Source organism: Erpetoichthys calabaricus, chromosome 13 (assembly GCF_900747795.2).
Source record: "Erpetoichthys calabaricus chromosome 13, fErpCal1.3, whole genome shotgun sequence".
Classification (NCBI taxonomy): Eukaryota; Metazoa; Chordata; class Cladistia; order Polypteriformes; family Polypteridae; genus Erpetoichthys; species Erpetoichthys calabaricus.
In genome coordinates this window covers 21,193,868-21,206,246 of record NC_041406.2, presented here as the reverse complement: position 1 = coordinate 21,206,246, position 12,379 = coordinate 21,193,868, and the positions used below count along the sequence as shown (strand labels likewise).

Below are 12,379 nucleotides of genomic sequence, written 5' to 3'. Positions count from 1 at the left end.
GTGCATCTGCAAATCATGAAGCGATTATAACACTGTTGCGTGGGTTCAGCTAGCAACACTCAGTTGGAGTCCTGCGTTGCAAATGTATTGTGACACGTTTTATTGCCAGACAGGCACAGAGAATAGTTTTAGATCCAGAACAATACCGACTAGTTAGTAAGACAGCAGCATGGTGAGAACAGTAAGCAAGAGGCAGGCAGGTCGAAGGTGGACTTATTGTTTTTGGAGGTGCCCAACTGGCAGCAGCAGGGTGATATTATGATAATAATAATTCATTACATTTATATAGTGCTTTTCTCAGTACTCAAAGCGCTATCCACATATTCAGAATAAATCAGCATCTGTGGACTCGCCCAGAAAAGTGGGGATCAACTTTTTTTCCTTACAGATGTAGCTATATTTTAATAAAGGTGGCCTGAATACTTGTAATTATACCTCATTGTTGTTGGCATTATGTCTCAAACCACCAGTCATGTAAGACAGAGACTAATTGTGGGACGAGGCATGTTGGGTGATGAGGCTCTTTAAAGTTGGGGGTTTAAAGCACTGAAATAAAATGAAAATCTAAATTATGACCATTATGTTCCTTTTGCTTTATTGAGAAGGTCTCGACACTAAGCAGTTGGGGATCTCTGATTCAAGAGTGAGAGGGACAGAATCAAATGCAAAGATATTTTTAGAGCACTGGAGAAGTGTTTAGAAAAATTGCCAAGAGTACACTTCTGGATCAAAGTTCAGGGCAGTGGGATAGGGAGAAGAAAAACCATGTTGTGAAGGGGTCTGGCTGCAACTTTTACTAATGAAGATAACAAACTAATCGTTTAAAATTGCGTAAAGGCAGACCGTGGAAGTGAAGTACAAAAAGAGATCAATAAAATGAAAGTGTTTTTGGAGTAACTTTGTGCCAATATTATCTATTAAAGTAAACAACAGCTGTTTTTTTGACAGTTGAATGTCAGCTTTTGCCTTTGAACATGACCTTTTTTGGAATTGGAATTACAGTATATTTGAATAGTGAAGTTTGAACCGACAGTCTTGCTGCTGATTGAACAGTAAATACAGCTATTGCTAGCATACAGTGTACATGTTAATACAATGGTTTACTTTTGCAGTAAAGTATTATTCATGTATAATGATGTATTACTAATTTGTAATTTATTATGTAATAGTATCTTGTAATTGTGATATCCACATTACTAACCGAGAATGGTAAACCGGATGGACGCAGGGACATCCGGCCATGGGCTGTGGACGCAAAAGACGTACTGCGCAGGTGCCCCAAGAAATGAGGCGCTGCGACCACAGAAAAAAGGAGTCAGACGCCGGCGACGCACACAGCGCCGCACGAAACCCATTGCACACGAAACGGGACACACACACAAAGAGGAGGATTCCACAAGCCCCTAGCACACAAAAAAAAAGAAGCCGCTCGCGCCCCACCAATCCCACCACCCCCTCCAAGCAACACCCCCCCCCCTCCTCAGACGCCCACGACACACAAAGCCGCCCTCCAGTAACTGAAATAAGAAGTGAGGCGACGCGCCCCTAGAAAACCAAAAAGAAAGGAGTCAGACGCAAGCGCCACATAGCACACGAAACGGTACGCACACAAAAAAGAGGATTCAGACCCACCACACACAAACACCCCCTCCACTAACAGAGATAAAAAAAAAGTGAGGCTACGCGCCAAGAAAAAATATCTCGGCTCCAAAAACGCAAAGCTCAAATAAGCAAGGGTTCAAAACGAAACACCTCGAGTCTCACAGATACAAAAACGGTAGCGAAGGGACAAAATAAATAAACACAGACGTCTACAACGCGCATCTGAAATGCCAGAAAACAAGCACGCAACGCTCCAAAAAGAGAAAGCTCGACTAACCGACATACAAAAACGGGCAAGGCTCAATACAAACAATGAACGCCGTAAACTGCAACGGGCTTCTCACACAGCACAGGCAAATCAATTACAGCTCCAGAATAGCACATCCCAAATCCTGCACATACAACGACAAGCCTCTCAAACGGCACAAGCAAAACATACACGTCAAGGACATCAACGACAGACACCTGCTAAACGATTGCGCCAGTTAGCTGACAGCGCGTTCAATAATAAGTCCACTATTCATGAAAATTCATTGGGATTAATGAATGTCATTTGCAATCATTGTCATTCACTTAACTTCCCTGAAGAAACAACTGGCAATACAAGTAATGAATTTACACGTTGTTGTCACAAGGGTCAAATTAGACTGCCTCCTTTACATTCATATCCTGCATATCTACAGAAGCTTCTAACTAACGAAGTACCTGAAAGTAAAAACTTTACGAACTGCATTAGATCCTACAATGGTTCATTTGCTTTTTCATATACCGGAGTAAATATCAGGCCACCAAAAAGCAATGGCCCATACTGCTTTCGCGTATGTGGACAAATATTACATCGCATTGGAACAGTGCACCCTGAAACAAATCAAGAACGCAAATATGCACAAATCACGTCGGCACCTACAACGCGCTTCTGAAACCGCGGAAGAAAAAATGTCTCGGCTCCAAAAACACATGTCACTCCTTATTCAAAATACCGGTCCCAATCACAGAAACATCGGTATCCACTATGAAAATGAACAGTAACAATGCACGTGACATCCGTCTTGCCACACTATTAATTATAGATGAATTTACAATGGCATCCAGTCACTTACTCAACACCATTGATAAACTTCTACAAATGTTGATAAATAATAATATTCCCTTTGGAGGAAAGGTACTTTTATTAGGAGGAGATTTTAGACAGTGCTTAGCTATTGCTCCACATGCCATGCGCTCAGCTATTGTTAAGTCCACCATAAAATACGCGACGACGTCATACATAAACAACAAGAGAGTGAACTACAATACAAATACAGGCACGACACCTGATTGGTGATAATACGAAGAAACGAACAGTCCGCTTATTAACAGTGAGTGCAATCCTCCTTATTACTTATCCATATTCCTAACGATACGATCACGGGTACAAAACTAGACGGCTAGAGTAACGGGACCACAAACACGCACCTGCATCAAAAAAAAAAAAAATTCACGTCGGCACCTTCAACGCGCTTCAAAAAAATGTTACGCGGACAATTGGCATTGCTTTCAAAAGATACACTTAGTACAAAACATGCGATGTCCAGATCCCGAATATAACAATTGCTTATTACAACTGGGAGATGGTACACTCACCAATACAGATGTACTTCACCCAGATATTATTACAATTCCTCAACCCTTTATCTGCGACGACTTACTTACGGAGATATTTGGAACAGCAATCTCATTAGACCAAATACCCCTTTTAACACAACGGACTATATTATGTCCAAAAAATATTAATGTTGATCACATTAATAACCAGGTCATTTCATTACTTCCTGGAGAGAGACGGCTCTTTCTAAGCTCTGACAAACTTGACTCTGATGACGACAATGAACATCTGAATTTCCCCTTAGAATATTTGAACACTATTAACCCAGCCGGATTACCACAACACAATCTTAGCCTTAAAAACGGTACAATAATCATGCTATTAAGAAACCTTAACACTAAACAGGGTTTATGCAATGGCACACGTTTAGTCGTCTACACCATGACACACAATGTTATTCAAGCGACAGTTCTTACAGGATCACATGCTAACAATACTGTTCTGATTCCTAGAATTGACCTTACAAGTTCTGACCTGGAATTACCTTTTACATTGAAACGCCGACAGTTCCCCATTACACCTGCATTTGCCATGACCATCAACAAATCACAAGGACAAACCTTGGACAAGGTTGGCATCTACCTCACTGAACCCGTTTTTGGACATGGACAACTTTATGCTGCCTTCTCACGTGTTCGACGTTCATCTGACGTTAAAGTTAAAGTTATAAATGCTCCATGCCAAGGAAGACTCATTCAAGGACAAGACACCATCTTTACTACTAATGTTGTGTACAAAGAAATATTCCAATAAACCATTACACTGTGCCAAGCACTTTATTGTTTGCTTTCTATATGCATCATCCACACCTTCACACTATTCTATATCTCATTCATACATCTCACTCTTTGTCATGCCCCAACACCAGGGGTTGGCGAGCGGAGCCCCCTAGTGTATATATAAATGTGTTTAACATTGTTAAAATTAACATTGTTCAGTTATTGAGTTCGCTTTCAGTACCTAATAAACATTTCCTTTTTAATTTGTATTTTATAACAACTTGATCCACACTGATTTGCTGTTGCAGTTTCTAAATTGTTGCCAGTAGAGGAGCACATTAATGGTTGGTGGATTTTATCTTATTCTTCACCACAGCTACTAACCTGTAAGGTTGGTAACACAAGTCTATCAAGCTGTGATGTTCTGCTTCATGGGTCCTTGTCATTCTAATGTCGGACATTGCATGGGAGATGTGGAGCCTACGTACTTCCCCTTAAAAGTGGTTCCCTTTTTGGAGTGAGAGATTTTGGGATGCTGATACCTTTTGCAATTTTCTCTTTTCATATTTTCAGATGACAAATCGGAACAAAATCATAATCTCTTTGATGACTACCGGGATCCTTGCAGAAAAGGTCCAGGCCAAGAAAAGCCGCAAGTGATAGGTTGGTATTACACTGTGTGTTAATGTTTTCCTTGATTCCATTGTCTGTGGGTTGGATGTATCGGGTAAAAATCACTGTTACTCTCGTGATTGGATTATTCAAATTAGAGTAAAAAGTAATGTGTTTAGTTATTTAAAAAGTTAACTTTCTCTTTTAGTTTTGGCTATATTTATTTTAGTAAACGCTGGGGACGAGGTGGTGAATTCTGGGTGTTGTGTATTAGACATCTAAAAATGAAGATTTATCAGTCGGCCAAGTTTGATTAGCCAATAACAGAGCTTCCCCAACATAGTGAAATACTGTATGTTTTTCAAGTTTTTCTTCTTCAGATACAAGTCAGTGTTTCTGAACCACTGGATCTTAAATATTATATGTGCTTATGATCCCACTCATCACACTAAGGGGGGGTTCAGCCAGCTCCCGATATTGTATTTGTTTATAATCACGCTGAATACTCAGAGGGAGACCCGTCCTTCCCCGGTTGTGTGACCCTATATTTTAAATGTTAAAGGGTAAGATGTTGCTATGGGTCATCAATCACCGAGCTACTTGACTTGGTAGCCCTTATTTGTGATTTCTGTTTTTTGTGCATGTTTGCTTTATTCCTGAAATATGAGGGGTGTTTAATAATTTATCTACCTGAGTGTGAAACAAAGTAGCAAGCATGTTGAAACAAGTCTGGTGGTGTTGTGATGTGTCTCAAGGTTAGTCATGCACAGTTGTGGCTCAGTGCGAGTCTAACTTTCCAAGAGACAATGTCAGGAGAGTCCTCATGTAAATCAGGTAAGAAAATGCTAGATTTTGGAGCAACGTTCAGTGATAAAATTTCTCACAAAAGAAGGGAAAAAGCCAAAGGAGATCCATGAACGCATGACTGCAGTTTATGGCGAGTCTGCCCCATCATTCTGCAAAGTAAAAGTTTAGAGCAAACAGTTTAACTGGGGTAGAGAGTCCATTGAAGATCACCATCACACTGGAAGGCCTATGGCAGAAACTTCCACAGAAATGTGCAAGAAAGTCAAGGATTTCATTTTTGTCAGACAGAAGAATTAAGGTTTTCCCTAATAGTTGAAGAAATGGGCATCTCAGCAGGTACAGTTTAGATAATAATTTATGAAAAGTTGGGCATGTGAAAGGTCAGTGCAAGGTGGGTTCCAAAAATGCTGACGCCATGTCAGAAGGCCACAAGGCTCCAATGCTGTCAGGAGAACTTGGAGATACTTCGTGAAGACAAAGTGAATTTTTTTCATCGTTTTGTGTCTGGAGATGAGACTTGGGTCCATCACAGAGATACTGAGTCCAAAATGGAGTCAATGCAGTAGAAGCACAAGTCATCCCCCACTCCAAAAAAAAAAGTTCAAGGCAGAAAAAGTCATGGCAACTGTCTGCATGGGACATCGAAGGACTTTTGCTTCTGGAGTTCAGCCCAAACAAGACAACCATAAACGGGGAGAGTTACACAAACATAATGATCGCTTTGTGGGAGTCAATCAAGGAAAAAAGTCGAGGATAACACACAGCACATGTGATGCTTCTTCACGACAATACATGTCATGTTTACATGTCACGTCAATCACAGGCTGCCATCTAAGAATGTGGGTTCCAGCAGCTGAACCATCCACCCTACAGTCCTGACCTGGCTCCGTCAGATTATTTCCTGTTCCAAGTTTTGAGGAAATCTCTTCGTGAACAGCAGTTTTCAAGTGATGAAGACGTCAAGACAGCTATGATGTCCTGGTTTGAAGGTCAAAGAGATGATTTTTTTTCAGAGGGGTAAAGTCATTGCAGGAAAAGTGGATGAAGTGTACAGAGCGATCAGGGGACTATACTGAAGAATAAAACACATTTTTTGAAAACTCTCTTTTCTTTCCTACCGAGGTAGATAAATTATTGAAAGCCCCTCGTATAGTAGTAAAATGTTTTCAATGTTGTACACCAAAAATGGTGGTTTTCTACTTTATCATTTCCATTTTAAATTGACTAATACAGAACTTAATAGAAAAAATTGGGAGAGAAATATGAATGGGAAAAAAAAATGTTTTGGGGTGTAAAGCAGTGCTTGTCAATGTTTTTCAGTGCCATGACCGACCTTTATCCTATATTTTTCCCAACCCACTAAGGGAAAATAGAGTGTGATCATCAGAACGGGTGTTGTCTCCCTTGCTGATTTGAGCATGATTGTCAGAGCAGGGGTGGCACTGTGGAGGAACCATGGTAAATCAAGCGTCGCCATTGGAGTGGGATGGGGATTGAGTGTGATTGTCAAAGTGGAGACTCGTTACCAATATTAATCGCATTCGCCCCTCCCTCACTCCTCACGCCACTGCCATTCTTGTTCATAGTCTTGTCTCTTCTCGGCTGGACTACTGCAATTCACTCCTCTTTGGTCTCCCGAATAAATCTCTTCATAAGCTTCAGTTAGTCCAGAATTCTGCAGCACGTATCATCACTCAAATCCCATCTATTCACCATATTACTCCGGTCTTGCAGCAGCTTCATTGGCTCCCGATTAAGTTTCGTATTGATTTTAAGATTCTACTATTAACATTTAAGGCCATCCATAACCTCGCCCCTCCATATCTGTCTGACCTTCTTCATGTTGCCATTCCATCCCGTAACCTTAGATCCTCTTCCTCAACCCATCTGACTGTCCCTCCCGCCCGTCTAACCACCATGGGAAGCAGAGCTTTCAGCCGTTCTGCTCCAAAGCTCTGGAATTCATTGCCTGCGGATCTCCGAAATATCAAATCATATTCATCCTTCAAATGTAAATTTAAAACGCATCTGTTTAAAATGGCTTTTTCTTTTTCCTCCTGATTATAATGGTTTTGTTTGGTTTTAATTTCTAGATTTTCTGATGTTTTAAGTTTTTTATAATTGTGTCTTTTATTTAATTATTTATTTATTTATTTATTGTTGTTCGGTGTCCTTGAGTTCCCTGAAAGGCGCCTTGTATAAATAAAATGTATTATTATTATTATTATTATTAATATAAAGTACAGCAACTTTCAACCCACTGGCAGCTGTCCAGTGGTTAGGAAAACCTGTTGTGAAATATAAACTGCTCAAAAAAATTAAAGAAGCACTTTGAAAACACACCAGATCTCAAGGGGGGGAATCCTGCTGGATATCTCTACTGATATGGTAATGTGTTAGGAACGAAAGGATGCCACAGCATTTGATGGAAATGAAAGTTATCAACCAACAGGGCTGAATTCAAAGACACCCCAAAAATCAAAGAGAAGAAATGATGCAGCAGGCAGGCTAGTGCATTTGGCCGATATTTCATTGCAGCAACTTAAAATTGTGCTCAGTAGTTTGTATGGCCCCCACTTTCTTGTATGCATGCCTGACAATGTTGTCCTGCATGCACCTAATGAGACGACAGATGGTGTCCTGGGCGATCTCCTCCCAGATCTGGACCAGGGCATCACTGAGCTCCTGGACAGTCTGAGATGTCGGATGGACCAAAACATAATGTCCCACCCAGAGGTGTTCTATTGGATTGAGGTCAGGCGAGTGAGCGTGGGGGCCGGTCAATGGTATCAATTCCTTCATCCTCCAGGAACTGCCTGCATACTCTCGCCACATGAGGCCGGGCATTGTCGTGCACCAGGAGGAACCCAGGACTCACTGCACCAGCTTAGGGTCTGACAATGGGTCCAAGGATTTCATCCCGATACCTAATGGCAGTCAAGGTGCCGTTTTCTAGCCTGTAGAGGTCTGTGCGTCCCTCCATGGATATGCCTACCCTGACCATCAAGTCAAGTCAACTTTATTGTCATCTCAACCATATACAAGTATACAGATAGACGAAATTGCAAAGCTCAGGGTCCACAGTGTAACAACATGACGTGCAAATAATAATTTAAAAATAGAATTAAAATTAAAATTTAAAATTTAAATTAAAATTAAAACACAAACAAGACAAGACATTGTGCAAATCACTGACCCACCACCAAACCGGTCATGCTGAACGATGTTACAGGCAGCATAACATTCTCCACGGCTTCTCCAGACCCTTTCAAATCTGTCACATGTGCCCAGGGTGAACCTGCTCTCATCTGTGAAAAGCACAGGGCGCCAGTGGTGGACCTGCCAATTGTGGTATTCTATGGCAAATCGAGCTCCACAGTGCCAGGCAGTGAGCACAGGGCCCACTAGAAGACATCAGGCCCTCAGGCCACCCTCATGAAGTCTGTTTGATTGGTCAGAGACATTCACACCAGTGGCATGCCTGCTGAAGGTCATTTTGTAGGCTCTGGCCGTGCTCATCCTGTTCCTCCTTGCCCAAAGGAGCAGATATCAATGGGTCCTGCTGATGGGTTAAGGACCTTCTACGGCCCTGTCCAGCTCTCCCAAAGTAACTGCCTAATCTCTTGGAATCTCCCCCATGCCCTTCAGACTATGCTGGGAAACACAGCAAACCTTCTGGCAATGGCATGTATTAATGTGCCATCCTTGAGACGTTGGACTACCTGTGCCACCTCTGTAGGGTCCAGGTATCTCCTCATGCTACCAGTAGTGACACTGATTGTAGCCAAATGCAAAACGAGTGAAAAAATAGATGAGGAGGGAAAAATGTCAGTGGCCTCCCTCCATTCCTGTTTTGGGGGTCATCTCAATGTTGCCCCTCTAGTGCACCAAAGCAGCTGAAACTGATTAACAAGCCCCTCAGCTAGTTAACTGACCAGATCAATAGCCCAGAAGTTTCATTGACTTGACGCTATACTTGGATTAAAAAGTGTTCCTGTAATTTTTTTGAGCAGTATAGTTGTTCTCCAGCGACATCTAGGAGAGTAGACTAAGAATAGAAGGAGTAATGAACCAATTGAGCATTCCAAAATGAGTCGTTCACTACATTCAGGTCAGATGTTTTGCAGAATTTGTAGCAATTCTGTACTTGGATTTTGCTCAATTTTTTATATTCTCTTGCTTAATTTTGGATAAGCAATGGGTTATTAAAAAGCAGTCAAAACAGGAATCCTTGAAGCCTTATTACATATTGTTTTCTTCTTTGGAAAGTACTATCACCTTTACATATTATGTTTTTAATTATTATGCTTACAAAAAAAAAAAAAAGAAGCCCGTAACTTTACATGTGGCCATAATTAAAGTTTGTATCGTGTGTTTGCTGAGCTGCTGTGACATTGTTTTTGTTAATATGACCAAACTCCTTAAAAAGCAAAACCATTTTATTTGGTAGGAACTCTACTGGAGCAGCCCAAACTATACAAGGTAGACTCTCCAGAAGAACTGCAGAGGTAAGTGAAACCGTTAGAAGCAACTGATGTACAGTGCCAGATTGAAGTGGTCATTTTTATCATGTTATTCTTATTTTTTTATTATTAAAACACTGTTCCCTGGATGCATTTTTTTGCCTTGGTGATGCAGTAGGTAGGATGTTTTGCTGATTCAGAACTTGATCCCCAACTTTAATTTGTGGCCCGGGTGCCTTTTGTGTGAATCTTGAATTTCATTCCCACAAAGACTCTTGTTGCCAGTTCTCTCTATTTAGTTCTTCCAAAAAATCATCAAGTCGAGTCCCTAAAGTTCTACTATCTACCACATGACTTGATAACTTACTCCGTGTGCCTATGGTTAGGTGCAGGTAATAAACCATCAACCCGGTGTATGAACACTTTATTTAAAGGGGGGAAAAAAATGCAAAATAACATTTTCCTGTTTACCAAATCCACATTCAATTTCAATTTTTTCCTAACTTGCTAAACAAAGCAAAAATGGAAGAGAGTATAATTAAAGTCGGGCAAAGTGAAGGGCGAAAGAGTTTACAGTGATTGAGCATGTTCACAAGATACTGTGTAGTGTTGTAAATTTAGAGAGGCATCAGTGATGGGTGACACATGCAGCTAAACATTCTTCCATTTGAAAAATTTATGGCGGGCTAGCAGTGTAATGTCATTTTTCACAAGTAGGATCCTAATTCAGAGTATAATTTCTCCAGTCTCCGTCAAGACGTGCTTGTAAGGTAAAATTTCAAGAGGAGTCTTACTGTTTTTTGTGCAGATTCAGGAATCTTGTATTCTGTTTAGGGTCGACTTGCATTCATTATCTGAAGATCTAATTCAAGGTCCAGTTTCCTAGTGTTCATTTTTGTGTTAATTAGTTTTTATTTAGTTTTTGATATATTTGAACAAATGTGCAGCATTGTATGTGCAAGTTCTGTATTTGTCATCACATTGAAGACATTTTTGCCTTGAGAGTTGTCGAGGTGCTCTGCTCCTGCACTTGGTGAGGAGCTTGGTGTAAGAACAGATTACAGTATATCGTATTTCTGAGGTAGTAATGATAGAAAAGAGGAAGACTTACCCAATTTTTTGACACCCATTGTGTGCCCAACCTACCTGGAAGGGGGGGTCTCTTGCAGAGAAAAAAAAAAAAAAGTTTTTTTTGGCAGATTTTTTTTATGTTCTTAAGGAGTCCCTGTTGGAGGGCTGTCAAAAAACGGGTCTAGAGGAATGCCCAGTGGGCTTTCACTTGTGATTTTGGGCCTGTGGAACGAGCCCCGGACACACACAGGCAGACATGTTTTACTCGCCACCACACGTTTATTTACACTACTAATATTTACAGTTCAGTGCCACACACACCCCAATCTCCCCCCAAAGTCCAGGCCAACCACACTATGCCTTCTTCGGACCGCCTCCTTCTCTCTCTATCTTCACTGACCTCATCCATCTTCCACCCGACTCCAGCCTCTCTGTGAAGGGAGGCGGCCCCTTTTATGAGCACCCAGGTGTGTTCCGGCAATCTCCCACCGACATGCCCCAGTGTGGCGGAAGTGCCGGCTGCGTACCCGGAAGCACTCCGGGTGTCCCCACTCGTCTTCCCCCCCCAGCACTTCCGGGTGTGCTGGAAGCGCTGGGGTCCAGGGTTCTCCAGGCATGGGGGCGCCCCCTGGTGGTGACCACGGGCCCCTACAGGGTTGAGCTTCCCAGCTCTGTACCCGTGGTCCCCAAAGGAACCAGGGCGGTCGCCCCCTCGTGGTCTGGAGGAGGCATGAGCCCTCCTCCTGTCTTCCTGGGTGTCCCAGCTGGGTGCCACAGGCCATACATGAAATAAGTTGTTTTTGTAGTAGTGCTGGTTCAGATTATGCTAAGATTCACATCATCAAAAAGACAGTGATTTATTTATTTTATGGTGAGGGACTCCAGGAACACACCCAGTCTTGACCCGGCATGTACACACTTACTCACAGAAAGTTAGTGGGCCAGTTAATAATAAATAATGATATGTATTAATCAAGTGAAGGAAAAAAACAACATGTATGGAACAGGCCTTCACCCTGATCCCCAACTGTGATTATACATTAAACACAGCTCAATAAACACCTAACAATGTCCAAAATATAGTTCAATTTAGCAGGTGCATTTAATAATGGATGGGCGAGTGAAAAATCCGGTGAACAGTTAAGTGTAAGCAATGTACAGTTTGCCCTACCAGTTTCCTGATGCAGTGTGGGATGTGGTGATAGAGAGCGCTCCCTCTGATGAAGACGTATCCAATCTGTACAAACTCACACGAACATGCAGGCACAAGACAGACCATACAGCCAGTCAGGAAGAGTAATTCAAGATAATCAATGGATAATAATCCAAACGGGTATGAGCAGCGTATGAATAGACAGACAGACAATCGCGATTCCTCCTCCAGTGTCTTCCATGCCCCCTTTTTAAAGAGTCTGCCTGCTTGATCTTCTTCCCAGAAACCTTTGTACCCTCTGAAGCTG

At 41.8% G+C, this 12,379-nt stretch overlaps 1 protein-coding gene across 1 annotated transcript in view; it reads left to right on the top strand.

The window, feature by feature from the left end:
* Positions 1 to 12,379, top strand: part of smpd5 (sphingomyelin phosphodiesterase 5) — a 53,809-nt gene that overhangs the window by 33,829 nt on the left and 7,601 nt on the right. The window contains exons 5-6 of the mRNA XM_028818001.2: positions 4,540 to 4,629; positions 9,836 to 9,893. Of these exons, the coding sequence (XP_028673834.1) occupies positions 4,540 to 4,629; positions 9,836 to 9,893 (148 nt within the window). The remainder of the gene's footprint in view (positions 1 to 4,539; positions 4,630 to 9,835; positions 9,894 to 12,379) is intronic.